Raw genomic sequence first — 25,885 nt, forward strand, 5'->3', positions numbered from 1 at the left:
ATCTTGCAGTTTCTGTTGTGCTACTTCTAAAAACCCTAAAGTTATTCCGTGTGACCCTCTTACCTCCATCCCCAGATTTTTATTAAGAAAATGTTCAAATAATACAGTAAAGGTAAAAGAGTAGTAGTACAGTGAATACTTGATATACCCACCACTTTGAGTCAATAATTTTTAACATTTTGCCATGTATGTTATCTTTATTTTTCTTTTCTTTTCGTCATTCTTGTTTTCTGTTAAACCCTTTTCAAGTGAGTTATAGACATCATGACACTTCTAAGTACTTTCTCATGTATCTGCTTTAAAAAAAAAAGGGGGGGCATTCTAGGTATAACCACAATAACATCTCACCTAAAAAAATTAATAGTAATTCCTTACTACCATCAAATTTTCTCAGATGTCTCATGGCTCTTTCTCTGTTTTTGTTTTTGTTTTTAATGAAATTAAGGTTTTTACATTAGATTATTATTATTTAATCTCTCACGTTAGAAGCATTCTCCCTCTCTGTTCTTTTTGTTTTACATGACATTGACTTTTTTTTAACTTAAATTAAAAAAAATTTTTTTTAATGTTTCTATTTATTTTTGAGAGAGAGAGAGACAGACAGTGAGTGGGGGAGGGGCAGAGAGAGAGAGAGAGAGAGAGAGAGAGACACAGACAGAGACACAGAACCCGAAGCAGGCTCTAGGCTCTAGGCTCTGAGCTGTCAGCACAGAGCCCAACGTGGGGCTTGAACTTGAGAGCTGTGAGATCATGACTTGAGCTGAAGTCAGTCACTTAACTAACTGAGCCACCCAGGCACCCCAATTTTTTTTAATTGTGGTAAAATAACTATAACAAAATTTACCATCTTAACCATCTTTAAATGTACAATTTAGCAACATTAAGTAATTCATATTATTGTGCTATAATCCCACTATTCACCCACAGAATTGTTTTCATCTTATAAAGCTCTGTACCTGTTAAACAGTAACCCCACCTCTTTGCCCCAGCTCAACACTACCACTCTACTTTATGTCTCTATAAATTTGAATATAGTAAGTATATCTCATAAATGGAATCATGTGATATTTGTCTTTTTATGAATGGCTTATTTTTCATTATTATAATGTCCTCAAGGTTCATCCATGTTTTTAGCAAGTCTCAGAATTTCCTTCCTTTTAAGATTGAATAATATTCCACTGTATGTAAATAGCAGAGTTTGTTTATTCATCTGTTGATAGATATTTGCTTCTACCTTTCGACTGTAGTAAATAATGCTGCTCTGAACATGGGTACACAAATATTTCTTCAAATCCTTGTTTTCATTTTTTTTTTCTATATATTCCCAGAAGTGAAATTGCTGGGTTACAGGGTAATCTATTTTTCATTTTTCCCTCCCCCTGCCCCTCAATTTTTAATTTTTGAGGAATTGTCATATCATTTTACATGGCGGCTACACTGTTTTAGGTTCCCACCAACAATGCCCAAAGGTTCCAATTTCCCCACCATCCTTGCTTGTTGTTTTCTTTTTAATAGTAACTATCCTAATTTGTGTGGGAATGGTATCTCTTTGTGGTTTTGATCTGCATTTCCTTTATGATTAGTGATGTTGAGCTTCTTTTCATGTGCTTATTGGCCATTTGTGTATCTTCTTTGGAGAAATGTATATTCAAGTCTTTTGCCCATTTTGAATGTTTTTGTTGTTTTTTTTTTTTTGCATGTGTATGGTTGAATTGTAGGAGTGCTTTATATGTAAGAGGCTAATATCCAGAATTATATATATAGCTTAACAATGTGAAGTCTTCCAGTGTATGAGCATGGATGTATTTCCGTTATTGGTGTCTTCTTTAATTTCTTTCGGAATTATATATTCTGGATATTAACCTTTTATCAGGTACGTGATTTGCAAATATCTCCTCCCATTCTGCGGGCTGCCTTTTCATCTGTTGATTGTATCCTTTGATGAACATAGTTTTTAATTTTGATAAAATCTAATTTACATATTTTTTATTTTGTTGTATGTACTCTTGGTGTCATAGCAATAAATTGTTGCCAAATCCAGTTTCATGAGGTTTTTCCCATATGTTTTCTTCTAAAAGTTTTATAGTTTCAGGTTAACATTTAGGTCTTTTTTTCTGTTTTGAGTTAAATTTTATTTATGATGTAATGGTCCAGATTCATTCTTTTGCATGTGGATATACAGTGTCTCCAAAGCCATTTATTGAAAAAATTGTCCTTTCTCAGTGCATGGTCTTAGTACCCTTGTGAAAAATCATTTGACCATGAGGATATTATAGTGAGTGAAATAAGCCAGTCACAAAAGGAGTTTATTTCTGAGTTCTCTGTTCTATTCCATTGTCAATATGTCTATCTTGATGCCAGTACCACACTGTTTTGATTACCATAGCTTTGTAGTTACTTTTGTAATTGGGAATTGTGTCTTTCAGCTTTGTCCATTTCAGTATGCTTTTGACTATTCTGGGTCCCTTGAATTTTAGGATAGATTTTTCCATTTCTACAAAAAGCATCATTAGGGTTTTGGTAGGGATTATGCTGAATCTGTAGATCGCTTTCTGTAGTATTGACAGTGTAACAATAAGAAGTCTTCCAGTGCATGAACATGGATGTGTTTCCATTATTGGTATCTTCTTTAATTTCCTTCAGAAATGTATGGATGATCCAGTTTCTCTGAATCCTTCCCAGCGTTTTCCTATTATCACTGTTTGTTATTTTAGCTTTTCTAGTAGACACATAGTAATATCTCATTGTGGTTTTAATTTGCATTTCCCTAATAGATAACGATGCAGAACATGTTTTCAGGTGTTTATCTGCCATCTCTATATCCTCTTTGAGGAAATGTTTCTTCATACCTTTTGCCCATTTTCTAATTGGATTTTAATTTTTTTACTGTTGGAGTGTTCTTTATTCTACTTAGTCAGATATGCGATATGCAAATACATTCTGCCAGTCTGTACTTTGTCTTATTCTCTCAACAGGGTCTTTCACAAAGCAAAAGTTTACAATTTGGATGAAGTCAAATTTATTGATTTTTTTTTTCTTTCATGCATTATACTTTTGGTATCAAGTCTAAGAATTTCATCAGATTTTAAGTTCTGAATATTTTCTTCTGTTACCTTCTAAATATTTTATAATTTCACATTTAAAATTCTAAATCTGTGATTTATCTTGAGTTAATTTTTGTGTAAGGTACAAAATTTAGGTTGAGGTTCGTGTTTTTGTCTGTGGATATCCATTTGCTTTAACACCATTTATTGAAAAGACTATCCTTCTTCCATTGAATTGCTTTTGAACCTTTATCAAATAAAGTTAACTGGCTCTGTTGTGTAGGGCAATTTCTGGCAACTCTGTTCTGTTCCGTTGATCCTCTTAGTCAGTACCACTCAGTCTTGATTACTTTAGCTATGTAGTAACTCTTAATATCAGAGGGATTCCTCTCCCTGTTTTTTCTTCTTCAAAATTTTTTAAGCTATTCTAGTTCCTTTGCCTCTCTGTGTAAGTTTTGGATTGATCTTGTCTGTATCTACAGAAAAGCTTGCTAGGATTTTGAAGGAATTGTGTTAAACCTATACATTAATTTAGACAGAATTGACATTTATACTATCTTGAGTCTTCCAATCCATGAACACAGTGTCTCTCCATTTACTTAGATCCTCTTTGGTTTCCTTTATAACTGTTTTGTAGTTTTTAACACGTAAATCCTATACATGTTTTGTTAAATTTATATTTTGGTCACATTGTATTTTTAATTTTGATTTCCATGTCTTTGTTGCTTCAATACAGAAATAGAGTTCATTCGGGCTTTTATTGTAAACTAGTGCAGAAAATGATTTTTCTGCATCATTGTGTGATTTTTTTCTTCTTTAGCCTGTTAATATGATTGACTGATTTATCAATAATGAACCAGCCTTGTATCCCTAGGATAAACCCCTCTTGGTCATGGTGTATAATTCTTTTTATATGTTGTTGAATTCTAATTACTAATCATTTATTAAAGGTTTTTACAGCTATATTCATGATGATATTGGTCTGTAGCTCTCTTTTTTGGCAGTACTGTCTCTGGGTTTGATGTTAGGTGGTATATGTGAACATCTTGATAGAAGACAGTGATAATGACCACTAAGTCATGGAATGGATGAGTTGAGGAGTGTAAACATCAGAAAGAATCCAGAGGGTGGGGGAAAGCATTCAGGGAAGAGAAGTAGTGTTGTTTGGCTGAATACGGTTGCTTGGGTGAGTATAGGACATGCAGTGGAGCAGATTCAGCAACGAGTGGGAATGAAATCTAATTGTCCTAGATGGAACGCTTAGTGTTGGTTTGTGGAGGATCTTAGTTAATAATGAGGTAAGGCTGGGAATATGCTGACTGTAGGGAAAAATTTAATGGGAGTGTTAGGGAATGAATAGTAGAGGCACATCCTGAACCTGGGGGTGACAGGGAGAGACCTAGTGGAAGGATCAGTTTGATCCTTGATCACGTGATCAGTCTTGAACAGAATCAGTCTTGAGCACCTTTTTCTGGGACTACTAGGAAGGAGGAGAGGTTGGTATGGAGAGCATGGAGTCCTTAGAAGTGATATTAATGTCTGGGAGTGCCTCTCCTTATACTTTGGGAGGAGGGGATATCCCTAAGTCCACGGGAATAGACTTGCACAGAAATGGGAACAAGTACCCTTTGCTAACATTCTCTTTGGGGGTAGTTGTGATGGTGAATCAGAGCTTCATTTAGGTCCTTAAACCAATTTTTTGGTTTTAACTGTTTTTCATTTTTGTTTTTGGCAAACCGATGAGGACCACAGTTAGGGCAGATCAGTGTGGTAACTCTTCTTTGATAATCCTCAAAAATGAGAAGTCATTGGAGGGCCCTCGGTCAGCTGCTGAGTCCCAGTCCAGCGTTGGCTCTATCCTCTGGTGAGCCACAGAGCCACGGACTCTCCAGTTTGTAATCAACAGTTCAGATTTAGGCTTCAGACACATTCTGCATAATCTCTTCCAGAAAACAGAGGAGAAGGGAGTACTTCCCAGGTCATGTCACAGTTCTGATACCAAAACCAGGCAAGGGCCAGTTTCCATCCCTTTCCTTTTCCTCATGCCTTCATGCGCTGGCACTCAGGAGCTTGTTTCTGTTCTTGTTGCAGCTGCAGCCGACTCCGCCAGGTTCAGAGCATCTTGACCCAGAGCAGCAAGTCTCAACCCGATGGGATCCTCTGCATCCTAGGTCAGTGCTTTTAACAAGCTGGGCAACTGGGCTTCTGTTCAAGGAAGATATTAATAATAGTGTCATTGTGAGATAAGCTTGGGTTAGTGTCCTTCTTCCATCTCTTGTTCCCTTGAAATCTCTTGCTGTTTTAATGAGGTCAGGTGAGATATCAGTGGGATAAGGACCCACAACCATGAGGCAGGCACTTTGTGCAGGTTATCTCATTTCCCCTCACAGCAACCTTAAAAGGGAGCAGTGTAGTCCCCTTTTTTATAGAGGGGGATACTGAGACTCAAGGAGATGGAACAGACTTGCCCAGGACCATAGAGTAGCAGAATTGGACACATATTTGTTCTTTAAGTTTTTTTATTATGAAAATGCATCATATAATTTAAAAATTAAGACAATCCTCAAATGAAAATGAACTGAGCTTCCCAACCAACCAGATACCCAGTTTCACTCCCCAGAGATAACATTGTCAATTGTATCTTTTTTTAACACAAATGGAAACATCTTGTTTATACTGTAATTAACCTAATTTTTAAATTTTCACTTCACAATATATTTTGGAGATTTTTCTATATTAGATTGATCTTCTTTGTCTCATTTTCACTTATATCCATTGAGTCATGGGATTGGAATTGTTAGGTCTGGTGGTTTGTCCATCTACCACCGCAGTTTCTTTCCTAGAAGCAAACTGCCATTAGTTTGTTGTTTGTCTCTCCTCATATATTCTGTGCATAATTTTGTATTTTCACTTAACAGTACTTGCCTTTAGCCTTATGAGAGGTAGTGTGCAGAGCAGTTAAAAACATGCACTCTGGAGCCAGGTAGATTTGGGGTTTGAATCCTGGCTCCACTACTAAGCCCAGAGGTTGGCAAGTCTCTATAAAGACACACTTGTGGTGGACCTGGAATTCCTGCCAGAGGTTTCAAATGCTTAAACAACATTCATTGGATCCCCTCTCTAGCTGCAGCCCTCAAAAGGGTGGGGGCTGTCTTTGCCATGAATTTACCTATGAATAAAACCGCCTGTTTGTTACTGTATTTATGCTCTTATTTCATTTGGCTTCTGTGTCTCTCCCTTTGACATACCATCCCATCAAAGTTTTGTTTGTTTAGCACTTATGTGCTTTCTGGCACTATAAGGTACTCTAGACTTATTTTGTGTATTTCCTCCTCCAGTCCTAGAATCAGCCATTTCTCCAGGGAGCACTGGGGTTCCTTTTATTGGAGAATGGTATTAGAAACCAAGATCTGGGCTTTGGATACACTCTCATTATTAGATGTCACTGCTGCTGTGTACATTAAATGCAAATGTTATGTACCCATATTAAGCTAAACATGAATTCATATTAATGTCTCCAGCCTAACCAATTACCACATAGATTTTTCTAGCTTCCCCCTTTTGTTTACCTGTAAACTCCTACTTCATCAGTGAGAAACTTGGCACCCATCATCCACCATCAGTTTACTTAATTCTAGTATACATATTCAGCAACATCAGAATTGTTAACCTATAATACCCCATGAGAAACAACATTATCAGCTTAAGCACAGTGCCTACATATAGTTTCATTTGCCTTTAATTTTACATAGTCTTTTTCATGTTAACAGTTTATGCGGCTGGAATCCTTAGAGGTAGACATGCTGAAGCTAGGTCTGCCCAGGGGCGCCTGGGTGGCTCCGTCGGTTAAGTGCCGGCTTCGGCTTCGGCTTCGGCTCCGGCTTCGGCTTCGGCTCAGGTCATGATCTCACGGTTTGTGAGTTCAAGTCCCGCATTGGGCTCTGTGTTGACAGCTCAGAGCCTGGAGCCTGCATCAGATTCTGTGACTCCTTCTCTCTGCCCCTCCCCTCCTCATGCTCTGTCTCTCTCTGTCTCTCAAAAATAAACAAACATTGAAGCTAGGTCTGCCCAGCCCATGTTTGTTTTTAACTCTGTAGCCCTTTAAATGTTGGGCTGTAGATAGCAGTCCATTCTGACTTTGATTCTTTTTCACCCCTCCCTTGGCTGAAGCGTTGAATGAGATAAACAGGGAGGGCTGTTCTCTTATAATCTCAACTGAGATGGGAGTTCTCTTACATTAGAAGTCCTCTGCCACAAGCAGTCTTGGGCCCCTCTGGTATAAATGACCGTTACTTTCTACCTTTCACTTGTCCCTTGTCCGGATGACCATTGACAGTCTTCTTTTCCAGGCTCCAGCCATGTTTCTATTCTTGGAGGTCTCTCTGCTGTAACTCCTTCCTCAGTCTCAACTAGACAGCTACTGCCTTGCCTGTGAGACATTCCTCTTGCCCAGAGCCATAGCTCTGGGCTTTCATAGATACTCAGGAACCAGGCAGTAGTGAAGGCAGTGTTGTTTAATTTCCTTTTGTCTCTGATCCAGCCCCACTAGACTGTAAGCGTCTTGAGGGCCGTTTGCAGTCATGTTCACCACACATTCCAGCATCCAGCACAGTGTAGACCTTGAGCCTGATAAATATTTGTGAAATGATAGGTGTCTGTGGTTCCATTCATTTGTCCTCTTTTTCACTTCTTTTAATTCTTTTCAAACCACCTTAATCTGTCTTTATTTGATACCCCATGTTTTGTTAAAGCTCTCTTTGAAAAGTGAATATTTTCTATCCCCCTATTCCAGCTGAACAGTATTCCACAGTATTTAACTAGCCACCAAAGGACCTAGACCATATTTTCTGCTTCATTCTATACTCAAAAATTGCCTTTTGGAAATTAATAGCTTCAATAATGTATATGGTTTAATTGTCTCAACTATATAGATCTTGAAACCCAAGTAAGAGTACTTGATGCTTCTTTCATAGGGTTGTTCAGTTTGGTTCCTGGCACAAAACTGGTATGAGCTTCTGCCTTTAACCTAACCATCAGGGTTTTGCTGAGCAGGGACAAATTACTGGGACTTATTTGCTTCCCATAGTACAGTACCACTGATCAGAGCCTTCTTTGCCTTGCAGGAATCGATAGCAGGTACAATGAAGGCTGCAGAGAGCTGGCAAATTATCTTCTGTTTGGTTTGTACAATCAGAATGCAAGTGATTTTGAGAAAACAGGGTTTTCTGAAGAAGTTCTAGATGGTAAGTATATATAGTAGTAAGTAGTGTGCTCCTGTTGGTCACCTGCTGGTTGATACAAGACTAGTGACCAGTAGTTTTCAGAATATGTTTAATGGGTAAATTAGTTTTAGGGGGAAAAATACATATCAGTTTGGTTTTATATTTTCTTGGCAAAGCACTAGTTTTCCTCTGAATTGCCCACTGCCTCTGTGTGCTGGGAGGTTCAGATTATGTGCTGTTGTCCTGTGAAAGCACATTCACTTGTGGGTAAAAGATGAGCCTGCAGGCTACTCCTACAAGGAAGACTTCATGTGGATCTTCAGCTTAGGAACAAAGGCTCTTTGTCCTGCTCCGTCTTTGGGAATTGTTTTCTGTGTGACTTTAATTCATGACGATGCCCATGACTACAATGGAGGCTTTCTGCTTACATTCCCCTTTCTTTAGCTCTGAGACACTCTCCCTGTGTTGATGCTGTTGTGGGCTGATGCCCAGGAGCTGTCTCTTATATCACATACTTAGCATCATGACTTGTTTGCCAGATGGATCAGGAGACACAGGAATAGACAAATCAAACTGGACAAGAGACAGGCAGCTCTTGTGAAGCAGCTGGGGAGTGCATGAAAGCAAACATCTGATATGAAAGTAATCTTGCAGTGGATGTAGTGCAGTGGTTTTAAAGTGGGGGCAGTTTTGGGGCACCTGGGTGGCTCAGTCAGTTAAGTGTCTGGACTCTTGGTTTTGACTCAGATTATGATTTTGTGGTTCATGAGTTTGAGCCCCCCATTGGCTCTGTGCTGACAGTGCGGACCCTGCTTAGGATCCTCTATCTCACCCTCCCTCTGCCCCTCCTGTCTGCATGCTCTCTCTCTCTCTTGCTCTCAAATTAAACTTTCAAAAAAAATTATAAAGTGGAAGCAGTTTTATTCCCCAAGGGACATTTGGCAATATCTGAAGACATTTTCAGTTGTCCCAGCTATTGTTGATGAACTGATGTTCAGTGACTGCTGAACATCTACAATGCACAGGACAGCCTTCCACAACAAAGAATGATCTGGTCTGAACTGTCGATAGTACCAAGGTTACAGAACCCTGGTCTACTGTTGGTGAAAATTCTTCTGTGGTAAAATCCTTAATAGTGTGTATCCTTAGAGATTGATTAAAGATTTCCTTTTTATTAGGAAGTGCAGACAGAGCAGGCTTCACTTCCATTAAATTTCTTTCAATTTGGGGCACCTAGGTGGCTCAGTCGGTTAAGCGTTCAGTTCTTGATTTTGGCCCAGGTCATGATCTCATGGTTTGTGAGTTCCAGCCCCATGTGGGGCTCTGTGGTGACAGTGTAGAGTGGGCTTTGGATTCTCTCTCTGCCCCTCCCCTGCTCCTCCTCTCTCTCTCAAAATAAATAAATAAAATTAAAAAAATAATTTCTTTTAATTCAAATTTAGTTTCAGATTTTGATTTTTGAAAATGTTTCTTCATGCTGGACAGCATCTACTGGTTTAGAAAGAATTCATCTTGGCAGCTCATTTAGAGTTATAAAAAGACAGGTACTCATACCAGCCATACATTTCACTGAAGCCAAGGTTGCTAAGGACAGTATGGTAGTGAACTTAAGGAAAGTTTAAATCCTCAAAGGTGTGCTTTTTTGTTTACCATTGTCTTTATCCTGTCACCTGGCACAATGGGTATTTATGAAATGAGCATTTTCTTTGAAAGAATTCTTTGAAGAAAAATAAATCATTAATGAATTAAAAGTGAATTAGTAACTTCATGTTTTAAATTCTAGTAATTGGCAAACTGAGATCACTGGATTTAAGCATCTACATTTTTTTTTGAAGTTTAATTTTTTACAAGTTTATTTATTTATTTTGAGAGAGAGCACACAAGCAGGGGTGGGATAGAGAGAGAGGGAGAGAGAGAGAATCCCAAGCAGGCTCTCCACTGTCAGTGCAGTGGGGCTCAAACCCACCAACCAGATCATGATCTGAGCTAAAATCAAGAGTCGGACACTCAACCGACTGAGCCACCCAGGTGCCCCTACTTTCTTTCTTTTTTTTTTTTTTTTTTTAAATTAAGTAGGCTCCATACCCATCATGGGGCTTGAACTCATGACTCTGAGATCAAGCGTTCCATGCTCTGTTGACTGAGCCAGCCAGGTACCCCTGTGCATCTACATTTTGATCTCTGTGAGAGGAAAAGAGGCCAACATGAAGGACTTATTAAAAAACAAAAGCAAAAATTTTTAATGACATCAGAGTCCTATGAGATTCTGAAAATGCTTAATTAGGCTTAGTAGCTGTTGCATTATTTCTTTTATTGGATCCTAATTCCTTGTGGAGTGTTACACATTAGTGTAGTGCACAGTCTTAGGAAACCCTCAGGCTCTCCAGGTGATGTCAGTCTCTCTTCAGCACACGTTCTACAAGTAATTCAGGGCAAGGCTCTTATTAGAGGGCCTGTGTGAAGAGGACCAACAGGGTGAGAGGGTACCCTTTTCCCATCTCTTGCCACCTTTTGACTTTGGTGCTTAACTAAGAGTCAGCAGTGAATATGCGGCACCATACTGCATTCCCTAGGATACCTGGGTCTGGTCAGGTGTGGAGCACAGAGTGATTTTTGAAAAATCAAAGGCCAGCTTCCTGGAGCTTTATTTCAAGAGGCCACCCATTGGTGTCATCAGCTGCAGTCAGTATTCATCGGGCTTAGGTTTTTGTAGAATATTGGCTGTCACACTGTGTTACTGTGTTGGCATTGTCCTAAACCTGCTGCTTCAGGTGTTCCCTGCCCCCACGCTTCTCTCACTTCCAGCCACCTCCTGCAGCAACTTCCCTCACATCATCTTGTTAGAGAGATGCCTGAGATGGCTCTGAGGAGCCATGCAGTGAGCTCTGCTTTTCTTTTGGAAGTATGACTGCTTTCTCAGTCTTCAAACTGCTTTAATATTCCTGCCCCATTCCATGGCTCTTCTGTTAATTTACCTAAATTTATTCGCACTCTTGGAATTGTTTTATTTATTTGACCCAGCAACTTCCGTGATTACCCCTTAAGTCTGTGAGCTGCTGATCTATTTATAGCAGCTTTGTCCACTTGCCTCTACTTCCTTCCTCCCAGCTTTTCCTGTGTACAAAGTTCACCCCAGTACATAGTAATGCTTCCCAGAGCTGAACAGTGACATCCTCAGGCCCATGATTGCCTTGAGTCAACAGCCAAGGGCTTTAGACACTGATGTCTGCAGGAAAACCATCACTGGCCATAGTTGGTGATATTTCCTGCCTCAGTGGTAGGCTGTGGCACATCCATTTGGTGTTTATCTCTGCAGCAAAACACCCAGCTAAGTCTGATACCATAGATGTGACTGTGTTGAACTTTGCAAAAGCAGAACACTTTGAAGGCTGTTCTTTTGACTTATTCTGTGCCTGCATTGTCATAACCAGAGGGCCACAATGATTGGAGCATCGCATGGGAACTAGAAAATCCTTGCTGTCCACACGTGAGTGTTCCACAGTCACTTTGAGGCACGTTGTCTACTTAAAGAATTTTTAGTTTAGAGTTTTGTTACCTTTTCTCTGAAATAGTTTTTTAATGGTTTTATTAATTAGGTGGACAGAAAATGTGCAAAAGAAATGCCTTTGACAATCTTGTGTTTTAAATTTGTTTTCCTTACAGATGTAATTATATTGGTAAAATCAGATAGTGTCCATCTGTACTGTAATCCTGTGAACTATCGCTATCTCTTACCCTATGTGGCACATTGGAGAAATCTGCATTTCCATTGCATGACCGAAAATGAGGTAAGGAGAAAAGATAGAACAGGCACTTAGAGACACTCTAAGGATATTCTTCAAAAAAAGTGTAGATCTGGACCGGGAGGCCCCTTAAAAAAATCACTTTGCAGGATGTGGTTGCACAAAAAAAGTTACTTGTTTTAGTGGAACTTCTCATAATTCATTATGAGGCTACCTTATAGATAAATTGTATGCCTGACAGAGACAAAAAGGACTCTTCAGATTGGGACCTAGTCGTAGGCTTGTGACCCTAGCTTCCCGTCCTACTTGTTCATCACCAGCCTGAGCCCATTCTCTCAGAGGACTAGTGCCACGGACTGCCTTAGGAGAGTTTGATAAGCTTTGTGACATTTCTGTGTTTGGATTTCTTGGTATTTGTTTTTGGGTTCTTTTCAAGTGTTTGGCTGGAAATCAAATTGGGACTTGAGATTTAGGATTTCATAGAAATTGTGACCTGATGTGGGTTAAAAACTCTTCTTTCTTTTTTTTTTTTAATGTTAAAGATGTTTGTTATAAATTGTAAGCAATCACTAAAATAACACAACAGACTTACAAGAAGAAAAATAGAATGGAATCGCAAAATATACTGATGTACAGTTGGCCCTTGAACAACATGGGAAGCACCCTTCTTTCCATGTGAGCGTTTGGGGAATTTTGGAGGCAAATGTTATCTCTTGCATTTAGGTATCTGATCTATTTTGAGTTGGTTTTTATGTGTGGTGTAAGGCAACACAAGAAGTTGGCTTTGGAAACACCCTCTTGGGTGCAGTCCTCTATAAATGTCATTTGCCATAACTCTGATTGATAAAATACCGAGGAAATAGGGGATTTTGCATGATGTCACCTCAGAGCCTGTTTTCCTTTCAATTTCCCTCTTTAGTATGAAGATGAGGAAGCTGCAGAAGAATTTAAAATTGCCAGCTTTGTGGACATGGTTCGAGACTGTAGTAGAATTGGCATTCCTTACAGCTCCCAAGGTGAGTATCTGACAGCAAGCCCTATTAGAACTTTGCTTGGATGATGTGTGAATCCAGTGTTTCTACCTCCCCCTTCCATGGAGGCATTCACCTGGGAAACCCATTGATCTATTTTTACTAAAGGCAGAGGATCAAACAGAATGAAATTTGGGGATTTTTCTGTGCAAGCTGGTTACTTATAACTGTAGTTTCTAAAAAACACAGCAGGCCATCTATTCAGAAGGAAGAACTGAAAAGGGATTTACCACAGTTGCCGTCTAGCTGTGCCATTTGCTACTGTATGTAGAGTATAGCTGTGGAGCCTCTTGGTAATAAGAAATAGTAGCTGTTAAAAATATGCTGACAGAGAGGCTGAAAAATGTAAAAATAAAGGAAAAAGTCAACACATTTAGCAGTACTTATATCTTATTTTTTTCTTAAACTTTGCACATTGGAGCTATTGCTGCAAGAAAGGAAAATTTTTGATTTGGTAATTTTCCCTTAAGGAAGTTGATTGGCTATGTTTCTTAAGGGTGGGAAGAGCTGAGTTTGGGTCTGTTAATAATTATATCTGCTAAGTGATGCAAGTCAGATGTAATAGGCCACTATTTATTCGTTAACTTACTTGCTTACTTAGGAAACCAGAGTGTGCTATACTATAGAGAAATCTGAATTTATGTAGCTTGTTATGGTTTGCATTTTCTTTGCCTTTCATTTTTAATTTCTAGTTTTAATATCTAAGCATTTTATCTGTTTTACTTTTATTCTGCTAAATGTGACCGTAATGAACTTGTGAGAGATGCCTGGGTAACCACTTAAGATCAGGTTTAGACTGTTATATCCAGGATGGTATTTGATACATGTTGTTGTATTTGATTCCTCTAGGTCACTTGCAGATATTTGATATGTTTGTAGTAGAGAAGTGGCCAATTGTACAGGCCTTTGCACTTGAGGGCATTGGAGGGGATGGATTTTTTACCATGAAATATGAGGTATGTATGAAAGACAGTATGCCTGGCTTCTATCTGCCACCTGCAATCTTTATGAAGGACCCCCACATTGTGATTGTGCATCATTATAACACTGAAAAGCTAATAGTGACCTCTCAAGAGTATGGAGCAAGTTAAAAGACTTGAAATGGAAAATAGTTGTTGTTTAAAGCTGGTCCCCAAACAGAACTCATATGTCCTTTCTTCTAGGAGTTTCTCTCTGTCCTCCTTTCTCTCTTTTCCCCATTCTGATACCATTGTTCTTCCAGTCTACTCTTGTAGCATCCTAGGCTGAATCCTCTTACAGCTTTTTTTTTTTTTGTCCTATGTTATACATTTTCCACACACCCCTATTCATGTATCCACCTGCCCTTGGTCTCTGGACTGGAAGCTCCTTGAGAACAAAAATAGTCTTTTCATTGTTGTGGTTTATATCTCAGAAATTCATATAACTTGAGAACTATTCAAGAGGAATGAAAAGGACAGTGCAAAATTTTGTCTAAGAACAATATACTAGAGGAATAAAAGGGTTATCTTTTGTGTTAAGAACAGTATCTTTTATTTCAATATTTCTTTTATCTAGGAGATGACCCATAAATATTTGTTAAGTGAATTGATGAATGAGTCTGGGAGAGGGGGTCATCCAGAGTGCATATTAAGGAGGATGGCCTGGTAGGTTAGCAGCATCCCCAGAAGCATCCACGGGCCTCTAAAGGATCCTCAGTGAGATGACCTGGCCCCAGCACAGAAATAGGGAGTGAGTATTGACATGCTCAGAATGGGGACATACTATTGGGCATAGAGTAAGTGGGACCTTTGGAAGCATGACCCAGGGCTAATTGCTACCCCTCCTTTCCAAGAAGTAGCAGAATCCCTTGGAAGTGAGTGGGTGCTTGCCTGGTAGACGCCCTAATATGGAAAAAACATGGGCTATAGGGTTGAAGAGAAGCACACCACTTGACTCCCACTTTTCCTGCTCCAAAACTGTAGTATTCTCACATTGACTGCAACAGCAGAAGTTATTAGTAAACAAGGCTGTGTAAGCTGCTCCCGCTAGGAAGTAATGCTCTCTAATTTAGAAGAGTAAGGGCTTGAAGGGGGCAAGCCATAGGAGGTAGAGAGGAAGCTTAAAATTTTTAGCAATAATGCTAATATTTATTTTTAATTAATTGTATAAACTGGGCATTTATAGTGTCTCCTATATGCCAGGCACTGTTCTAAGCACTTCATATGAGTTGACTGTAATTCTTACAAACGAACCCTCTGAAGTAGGTACTATTAGTTCCTATTCTACAGAGAGGTTAAATGAATTTCCCAAAAGCACAGAGCTAGTAGCTGGTGAGGGGCAGGGGTGGGGCCAAATCCAGAGGGTCTGGCTTCAGAGCCTGTGCTCCTAAGCCCTGTGCTGTGGGTAGATTAGCATGAAAAAGCAGTACACTAGGAGGTCGCAGGGTTCTTGCAGACCACATGTGGCAGGGCTTTCTGGCTCCTGCCTTGAGGAGCATTACACTGTGCAGACACATCCAAAAGGCACAAAATCCCCTTCTAAAAAACCTTTACGAGGTAATGTAGATCTTTTCTGTAGGGTGGAAGAAACCACACACACCATGTAGTCGGGCTACTATAAGTCTTCTCTCAAGATCCCTTTCTCCAGATTCTTCCCTTCTTTGTAGTTGCTAATTGTCATTCTCTCCAATACTTTTCCTGTTGTTGTCCATCTCATTCTCTCCCCCACCCCCACCCCAGTTCTCTTCCTTATCGGCCTTTAGGATATGGAGCAGTACTCCACTCTGAGTCACATACCTAAGGCCTGATAACTGTCTGAGCCAGAAATACTTTTGCATCATTTGAAGGTCAAGAGAAGGAGAACTACGGACACTAGAAACTTAATTTTATTAAAAATTCTGTTTTGTTGTATGTCCACACCCAGAACAAAGTCATTAACCCAGAGGTTGCTATGTCCCTGATGTAGTAGGTGCCAGCATGAGAGAGGAAACCAGATCCACATAACTTATACTTGCCATTTAGGCTGGATCAAACTCAGTTATGAGATAAAGAACTCTTCCTGGGAAGCAGCACAGGGAAGTTCCTCTGCTGGGGCTTTCCCTGCCTTCGGCTTCCTCCTTCTTAACTCCAGCTGCTGGAGCTGTGACCTAGTAAAGTAAATTTACATCAGCTAGCTCCCAAGGAGAGGATTCTAATAGAACACTTCTGAATAATGAGAGTAACCATAGAACAAATATTCATTTACCTTTTTATGGACAAACAGAAGATGTTCGTATTGAAAGGTGGAATGAAACTTACGAATAAGATTCAACAAAATATAGGAAGGAAACCATAGCATATTAGATGCAGAGATAAGCGTGCTTTTTTTTTTTTTTTTTTTTTTTTTTTTAAATTTTTTTTTCAACGTTTATTTATTTTTGGGACAGAGAGAGACAGAGCATGAGAGGGGAGGGGCAGAGAGAGAGGGAGACACAGAATCGGAAACAGGCTCCAGGCTCTGAGCCATCAGCCCAGAGCCCGACGCGGGGCTCGAACCCACGGACCGCGAGATCGTGACCTGGCTGAAGTCGGACGCTTAACCGACTGCGCCACCCAGGCGCCCCAAGCGTGCTTTTTAAAAACGGTTTCTCCAGGAAATAAAATAAAAATGAGAAAAAAGATGATCTCTTTTGTACCTGTTAAGAATGGGTAAATTGTAAAGAGACGCCTAGGTGGCTCAGTTGGTTAAGCGTCTGACTTCTAATTTCCACTCAGGTCATGATCTCAAAGTTTGGTGAGTTCAAGCCCCATGTTGGGCTCTGTACTGACTCTGCAGAGCCTGCTGGGGATTCTCTCTCTCTCTCTCTCTCTCTCTCTCTCTCTCTCTCTCTCTGTCTCTGTCTCTCTGCCTTTCCCCTGCTCATACTCTGTCTCTCTCAAAATAAACTTTAAAAATTAAAAAAGAAAAAAAAGAATGGAATTTGTAAAAAGAGAAATGATAGGTAGGACACACAGAATTAAAAAGGGAGATAGATGACATGAGGAAATGTTATGTCTCAAAATTAATAGTAGAATTGTTTGCATTTAAAATTAGAAATTTAATTCAGCACCCTCAAAAAATCAAATCAGTTGACACTTGAAAAGCTGTTCCAGATTACAGAGAAAGGGGCCACATATATTAAATCAGTCTATTGGGATTTAGAGTGTAAGGGAGTAGGGATCCTGAATAACCACCTGCTGGCTGTCTGCTCTCCCTAAAAAAACTTTCTGGTAGTTGACCAGCTCTGCTGAAAGCATGAAGCTTCCAATTAGCCTTTCCATTTTGAAATAAAAACAGGCAACCAAAGATCACCAGACATTTGCTTTAAATGCCTGTAACTTTAAAGGAAAAGATCAAGATTTTTTTTTTTTTAAAGACATTGGATAAGACCCAAAGATAATTAAGATATAGAGGAAAATTTAAGACCTAAAACTCCACTTCGGATGCCCAGACAAGATTTGGTGACCATAGAACAAGTGTTATGTTGTCATAAATTAACATGACGAAAATAAGAGCTCTGGGAAATTATAATTAATAAAATTAATAGAGGGGCTAGGAGGTAAAGTTAGGAAATTTTCTAAAAATGTAAAATTTAAAAATCAAGGAGACAGAATATATGAGATAAAAATTAAAAGACATAGAGAACTGTTCCAAGAAGTCTGATATACAAGTTGGAGTTGCAGAAAGTTAGAGCAGAGGTATCAGGAGGGAGAAAATTTTTTTTAAAAGAATAAACAATTTCCAGTGATAAAGAGAATACAACTTTTAAATTAAATGACTTAAATATAAATGAAGAAGAAAAAACCTTAAATCTATCTATGCCTTTTTTGAACAGTAAGAATAAAAGAATATCACAGCTTCCAGAAGAAAAAAATAAATCACCTACATAAGACAATAGGAACCAGATTTCTCTCCTTCCCAAAACAACCCAACCTAACCAAACCAAAAGAACAAACAAGAAACAAAATATGTTTTCAAGACACTAGACATCAGACACTGAGAAATAGTGATTCCCTGAGAAATAGAAATAAACAAGGTCAGGGGCACCTAGATGGCTCAGTCGGTTCAGCGAGCAACTCTTGATTTCAGCTCGGGTCATGGTTCATGAGCTCGAGCCCCTCATCAGGCTCTGTGCTGGCTGTGCAGAGCCTGCTTGGGATTCTCTTTATTCCTCTCTTTGCCCCTCCCCTGCTCGAGCTCTTTCTCTCTCAAGATAAATAAATAAACATTAAAAAAAAAAAAAGGCAAGCACAGCCCCATGATTTCGCTTGCTTAGTAATTTGAGAAAAATTTTCAGGCCATGGCATTGGGAAGGGGATACCCATGTGAATCCTAGTGTATTTCCTGAGTTGAGAAGATGCAGTGAAGAGTCTGGTAAGAGAGCAGCTAGAGTACTAAAAAGGAAAGTGCCCAGAGAGAGAACACCAAAGATCTGCCAAGATTTCCCTGCCCCTCCCCCTATCCCAAGTATTCAAGAGTATTGATCAATTCATCCATGTGTCAGGTAACTACCAAAGGCAAGAGTTAAACAAAAGACATCTGGGGGTGCCTGGGTGGCTCAGTCTGTTAAGTGACCAACTTCGGCTCAGGTCATGATCTCACGGTTTGTGAGTTCGAGCCCCACGTCGGGCTCTGTGCTGACAGCTCAGAGCCTGGAGCCTGCTTCTGATTCTGTGTCTCCCTCTCTCTGCCCCTCCCCCATTCATGCTCTGTCTTTCTCTGTCTCAGAAATAAATAAACATTAAAAAAAAAAAAAAAAAGACATCTGAAAAGTAATCCAGAACAATGCCTGATACATGCTAAGGGCTGGGAACAGTTAGACTGGAAAAACACATAATTCAAAGGGCACTGAGTAGAGTCCTCAGAAGGGTTTTGTCTCAGTAATGGGGAATAGTCACTCCTAAACTGAGCACTGCTCTAGACCTCCTAAAAATTCATAAAAGCAAGATCTAAAGGGATCAAACTGTTTCCAAGTAACTTGACTGCATTCCAGAACAAAGCACAAGAATATTTATAGGAATACAAAAATACGTAGTCTCCAACAAGGTGAAATTCACAATGTCTAGCATCCAAAGATTATCCTCTTTACAAAGAAGTGGGAAAACATGACTGATAATAAGGTAATCATTCAAAATTGACCTAGAAGTGACAGAAATGTTAGAGTTAGCAAAGAACATTAAAATAGTTATTCTAACTGTATTTCATATTTTCAAGAAGCTAGGAGGAAAATTGAACTTGTTGAACAGAGAGAGAAAATTTTCAAAAGACCCAAATTGAGCTTCTGGAGGTGAAAACTACATTGTCTGAAATGGGAGAGGTTTTAACAATAGATTAGACACTGCAGAAGAAAAGATTAGTGAATTTGAAGCTATAGCAGTAGAAACTATCAAGGTAAAGCATGGAGAGAGTGAAGAGTCCAAAAGAATGGAAAGAGCATTAATGAGCTGTCAGTCAGGCCTGAGGACAAAATAAAGACATTTTAAAACTAAAAAAGTTTTGCCTTCTGAAAAGATATTGGAGGGGCACCTGGGTGGCTCAGTCGGTTGAGCATCCGACTCTTGATTTCAGCTCAGCTCACGGTTCGTGAGATTGAGCCCTGTGTTGGGCTCTGCCATGACAATAGAGAACCTGCTTGGGATTCTCTCTCTGCCCTTCCCCGCCTCTCAAAAATAAATAAATAAATATTTTTTAAAAAGCTATTTGAGGATGTACTCCAGTAACAAGTGAGTTAATCAAGAAAGAGAAAAGTAAGCCCTGGAACCAAATCCATCATCTGAAAGCTTCAGGATGATAGCAAAGAGAACTCTCAAAGCAAAAGTTGTAGTTGCACAGCAAGCTTACATAACAGCCAGACCAGAATGAGGTAAGAAAAAGAATTATTAGATTATCTGATATGTTTAAGCCATTGGTTATCAGTCAAGATGATTTTGTTGCTGCTTCCCCAACATCCCACCTCTGAAACATTTTACAGTGTTTGGAATTCCTTTTGGATTGTCTGCGGGTAGCAGTGTTATAGGCATCTAGTGAGTAAAAGCCAGTGATGCTGCTAAGCCTCCTACAATGCGTAGGGAAGTGCCTCACAGCAAAGAAATATCTGGCCCCAAATGATAGTAGTGTTGATGTTTAGAAACCCTAGTGTAAACATAGCTAATTGGGTGGGACAATTAGAAAAAACTTCAGGGTTGATTTTTATTTTAATCGCACAAGTGAAAAAAAATGACTCTGTCGGTAGCCCTAAGAAAAATAAAATTGGTTTAAGAATGCAACTAGGAGTATAGCATACATGTTCCTATAGTAAATAATGTATATATGATCTTAATGTTATAAACAGTAATTACTGGTATAATTAAAAAATCATGATATTAGATGATGTTAGGGTATAGGTATGTGGAGAAAAAGTGTGAGAATAGGGATGGTTAATATTTAATTTCTAAATTGAGGAATCAAATAGTGATAGAAGCATGTTATATCAAAATTTGGAGGTAACTACCAGAAAGAAAATGTTAAAAGACTTGTGAGTGATTGCCTCTGTGACAGTGGAGGTTTGGAGAAAGATTGGAGTAGGTGATTCACATGTTTTATTCTAAGCCTTTACTACTATTTGATTTTTTTTAAACCATGAGCATGTATTATTTTAATTAAAAAACTTAAGCAAAGGCAAATAAATGTGTGTATGTACATACATATATATGTGCTCATCATTGAAGATAGTCAAAAATGTACCAAAGTTTCTGTAAAGTTAGTTTCCTTGAGTTGGATAGCATTTATTAATATGTATTGGTTCTAATATAATTGATAAAAGTTTGATTTATTAGTCTAATCACTTAGTTTTCACCAAGATAGTCATTTCTGATAAATCTGATTGTTGTAGTGATATTGACTCAGTTATTTCAATGTTTTTGCCCTCTGTTGCAGCTGCAGGATGTGAGTTTGAATCTATGGAACGTCTACAGCAAGATGGATCCTATGTCTCTGGAGAGTTTGCTTTCAGAAGTAAGGAGCCTAACTCTATATTTAACTTATAAATATTACAGCCAGCTCACTTATCCACTAACAGTATTTGAAGAAATGCAAGAGATATTTTTGTCTGAACAATTTCTTCCTGGATTGTTACCTTGAACTCCTTGGGAGTAGAAGTGGACCTGGAAAAGTGATACTGCCTCTTTTGCTGTGAGGAAACCTCACCTGAGGCGAAGCCAAAGCTGCCTACCAGGGTTTACATTTCCACCTAAAGACATTCTCTCGGTTGGGCTGGACTTTAGAAAAACAATACAGAGGATGTCTTTTTGTATTCTTTCTCTGTGACAAAAAGAAAGCAAAGATGGGGTTTGGCTTAAACAAATTAAGAATTAGAGCAGGGGTCAGCACATGTAGGCTTTGTGTGCCCTCCATCTCTGTTAGAACCACTCGGCGGTGCTATTGTAGCCTGAGAGCACCCGTGGACAGTGCTTAAATGAATGGGGGTGTCTGTGTTCCAAGGAGACTTTATTTACAAAAATATGTGGCCTGCCCACAAGCCATAACTTGTTGATTCCTGGATTAGAGGGTCGGGCATTAACTGTTCATCTGAACTTGGAAGAAAACATGAAGTTGGGTGGAACACTTTGCAGTGAGGAGCAACGGATAAAACTAAGGCTCTGGGAATACTTGCTGTGGTGAAGCAGCTCAGCAGTATCTCTCAGTGGCCATGGCTAGATATGCATAGAAGAAGAACAGTGTGTAGCCTTTTAATTAATTTAGTTATATTATTAAAACCCAGTGAAAATAACAAAAATGAAAACTACAGACCAGTCTCACTTATCCATGTTGATGCCTGTATTTTAAGTAAAATATTAGCAAATAGAATCCAGTACCATGTCAGAGTATTCCCTGATGAAATAGAGCTTAACAAGGGTACAATATTTAGTTTAGTGTCAGGAAACCTATTAGTGTAATCACTATACTAATTTTTCTCCTTGGAACGATTTGTGATGATTCCATAGGTGTCTAAAAGGCATTTGATAAAATTGAACAGCCACTCTGTTTAAACATTTCTAATTGAACAAATATAAAAGAAAAATAAAACCTTAACTTTTTATCCTTTGAAGAGACCTAATCATCATCATCATCGATCCATGGCTAGCCTAATTATGGAAAAAAGTGAAAATGCAAAAACATGTAACATAAGAATGCAAAAATGATAAAGAAAATTTAACCACAAAGAAAGAGAGATAAGTAGTTTAGGAGTTTCTACAATTGTCTGAGACCCATACCCAACTTGCCTGCAGTCATTTGAATGTGAGGATGCCATTGTTCACACATGGAGGCTAAATGTAGCATTGTAGTTTGGAGAACATTGGAAGCATCTCTGGAGCCCATTGAGAGGGACCACACAGAAGGACATTTTTAAGTTTGTTTATTTATTTTGAGGTGTAGGGTCGGGGGGAGAGGGAGAGCAGAGAATCCCAAGTAGGCTCTGCACTGTCAGCATGGAGCCTGAGGTGGGGCTCGAACTTATGAACCATGAGATCATGACCTGAGCCAAAATCCAGAGTCTGGGGCACCTGGGTGGTTCAGTCAGTTGAGCCTCCGACTTCAGCTCAGGTCGTCTCACAGTTCTTGAGTTGGAGCCCCACATCGGGCTCTGTGCTGACAGTGCAGAGCCTGCTTCAGATCCTCTGTCCTCCTCCACTTGTACTCACTCTCTGTCTTTCTCTCTCTCTGTCTCTCTCTCAAAAATAAACATTAAAAAAAAAAATCAAGAGTCAGCTGTTTAATCAACTGAGCCCCCCAGACACCCCAGAAGGATATTTAAAAAAAATTTTTTTTCTTTAACATTTATTATTGAGAGAGAGACACACAGAGCATGAGCAGGGGAGGGGTAGAGAGGGGGAGACACAGAATCTGAAGTAGGCTCCAGGCTCTGAGCTGTCAGCACAGAGCCCGATGCGGGGCTCGAACTCACAAACTGTGAGATCATGACCTGAGCCGAAGTCGATCGCTTAACCCACTGAGCCACCCAGGTGCCCCCCAGAAGGATATTTTTAATTGCACCTGAACAGATGATGACATTTTTGGCTGAAGAAGCAGTAGTGGTAATCACCATGGACTATAGACCAGGCCCTTCCCTGGTTTTCTGACTTCCCATGAGCAAAGTCTGCTGAAGTTCAGACCCTACCCTCAAAATATTTTAATTTAGTAATTAACAAATGCACAAATGCACTCAGACCCAGACTCTGATCAATTGTAGATCAAAATTCCTTGGATCCCTATTTTAATGACCTGATAAAAGAAAAGATATACTTTTGTAAAGGTAAATATTACCTGCTTCAGTTTTTACTGTTCTTTTATCACAAAATGGCTGGCATGTGGTAAAAAAAAAAAATTAGAAGAAAATTTTATTGTTATCAAGAAACAGTCAAGAGAGGGCACCTGACTGGCTCAGTCGGTAAAGCTTGCAATTCTTGATCTCAGGGTTTTGAGTTCAAGCCCTGCACTGGGTGTAGAGATTACTTAAAAATAAAATCTTAGGGGTGCCTGGGTGGCTCAGTTGGTTAAGCATCCAATTTCGGTTCAGGTCATGATCTCATGGTTCATGAGTTCAAGCCCTGCATTGGGATCTGTGCTGACAGCTCAGAGCCTGGAGCCTACTTTGGATCCTGTGTCTCTCTGTCTCTGCCCCTCCCCAACTCGTGCTCTCTTTCTCTCTCTCTCTGTCTCTCAAAAATAAACATTATTAAAAATTTTTAAAAATAAAATCTTCAAAAAAAAAAAAAAACCAGTCAAGAGAATTAGATCCAGATATTGAAATTAACTAATGGAGAATTTTAAGTAGCTAATAAAAATGCTGAAGAATCAGGGCCGCCTGAGTGGCTCAGTCAGTTAAGTGTCCAGCTTCAGCTCAGGTCATGATCCTGCGGTTCGTGAGTTTGAGCCCTACGTCAGGCTCTGTGCTGACAGCTCAGTGCCTGGAGCCTTCTTTGGATTCTGTGTCTCCCTCTCTCTCTGCCCCTCCCCCGCTCATGCTCTGTCTCTCTGTCTCTCTGTCTCTCTCTCTCTCTCTCTCTCTCTCTCAAGGATGAATAAACATTAAAATAAATGCTGAAGAATCTGAACAAAAAGAGAACAGCATATATGAAAAGATGAGAAATTTCAGCAGAGACTTGAAAAGTAGAAAAAGAACTAAATGGAAATGCTAGAAATGAAAATACTGTATCTAAAATGAAGAATTCATTAGATTGTCTTAACAGCAGCCTAGATACAAATGAAGAAGTGTTCTGTAAACTTAAAGATATATCAAAGACAATTTCTCAACTGAAGGACAAAGAGAAGAGCAGCAAGGGGAGTAGAACAGAGCATCCAGTACCTGTCAAACAATGTCAGATGATCTAACATAGTATAGTTAGAATCCCAAAAGGAGAGTAGAGAGAAAATGCAGCAGGAAATCTGAGTTGATACTGTCCAAGAACTTTCCAAATTGATAAAATCAGTCCGCAAATCCATGAAGCTCATTGAACCCCAAGTGGGATAAAAACTACTATAGATATGTATAAAAATGACAATACATTTGTACAGGGATCTCTTGTGGTGAGTTTACAAATGTCCTTAATAAAATTCAAATTCAACAACCAAAAGTATTTAAAAATGCTATTCCAGTCTTTGAGTCTCTAGAAAATCACTGAAAAAGGTGTGATCTATACCTATATTACTTTTTAAAAATTTGCCTTATTCCCCCTTCTCTCAGCTATTTCATAGCTTCCAAACTTCTCTGAAACCCTCTTTTCTCTCCACCATCCAAATACTTTTTCTGCTCATATTTATTTCCCCCTTTGCCAAGATTGTAATCTTAAGCCAGGATTGACATCTGGGCTTTAATTTCCATTGGCCAATCATTGCTGGCAGCTCTTTGATGGCCAGAGAACGTACAGCTCCATGCTTCCTGGTCGGATCCCACAGATCTCAAGAGGGAGAGTGAGTGCATACTCCTCTGTGAAGTGTATTTTTTTCTTTCATTATTTTTTCCATGAAATATTCTTTTTTCTTTTAAAGGTTTTTTGTTTTTTTTGAGATAGAGGTAACCAGCGGAGAAGGGGCAGAGAGAGAGGAGGACAGAGGATCCTCAGCAGGCTCTGCGCTGACAGCAGAGAGCCCAAGGCAGGTCTCAAACTCACGAACTATGAGATCATGGTCTGAGCCGAAGTCGGACGCTTAACCGACTGAGCCACCCAGACGCCCCTCCATGAAATATTCTTTACAGATGAACTGCACCAGTTCTCACAAACACACTAATTAAACTACAAGGAGGTGCTACTTTTTCATCTACGAAAATGCTAGAAATTTCTAAAAGACTAGATTGAGTTGTCACTTGTCAGAGTAAGAGTGAGGCCTTCAATGGAATAGGTGAAATGCCTGTCTTGAGTGAACATTTGGCATCCCTATCCAGCAATTTCTTTTTTTTTTCTTTTTAATTTTTTTTAACATTTATTTATTTTTGAGAGACAGAGAGAGACAGAGCATGAGCAGGGGAGGGGCAGAGAGAGAGGGAGACACAGAATCTGAGGCAGACTCCAGGCTCCAAGCTGTCAGCACCAGAGCCCTATGTCGGACTTGAACTCACAAATCGCGAGATCGTGATCTAGGCTGAAGTCAGATGCTTAACCAACTGAGCTACCCAGGTGCCCCCAGCATTTTCTTTTTTATGTTTTTAAATGTTTGCTTGTTTTTGAAAGAGCATGCTGCACTAGCGGGGGAGGGGCAGAGAAAGAGGCAGCAGAGAATCTGAAGCAACTCCACGTTGACAGTGGAGAGCCTGATGCAGGGCTTGAATTCATGAACTGTGAGATCATGACCTGAGCAGAAGTTGGACATTCAACTGACTGAGCCACCCA

The 25,885-nt window shown here is 39.4% G+C and overlaps 1 protein-coding gene across 4 annotated transcripts in view; it reads left to right on the forward strand.

The window, feature by feature from the left end:
* The window catches only part of DNAAF9 (dynein axonemal assembly factor 9), a 130,917-nt gene that overhangs the window by 12,675 nt on the left and 92,357 nt on the right, over positions 1–25,885 (forward strand). For 3 of the 4 annotated variants that reach the window (XM_086701797.1, XM_086701798.1, XM_086701799.1), the window contains exons 2-7: positions 5,136–5,215; positions 8,168–8,287; positions 11,930–12,054; positions 12,929–13,025; positions 13,890–13,996; positions 20,934–21,011. In XM_086701797.1, the coding sequence (XP_086557923.1) occupies positions 5,136–5,215; positions 8,168–8,287; positions 11,930–12,054; positions 12,929–13,025; positions 13,890–13,996; positions 20,934–21,011 (607 nt within the window). Of the gene's footprint in view, positions 1–5,135; positions 5,216–8,167; positions 8,288–11,582; positions 11,754–11,929; positions 12,055–12,928; positions 13,026–13,889; positions 13,997–20,933; positions 21,012–25,885 lie in introns of those variants that run through there. The other variant, XM_086701800.1, reaches the window with a different exon arrangement.

The sequence above is a fragment of the Puma concolor genome, chromosome A3, assembly GCF_028749965.1.
Source record: "Puma concolor isolate L17-30 chromosome A3, mPumCon1.1.hap2, whole genome shotgun sequence".
Taxonomy (NCBI): Eukaryota; Metazoa; Chordata; class Mammalia; order Carnivora; family Felidae; genus Puma; species Puma concolor.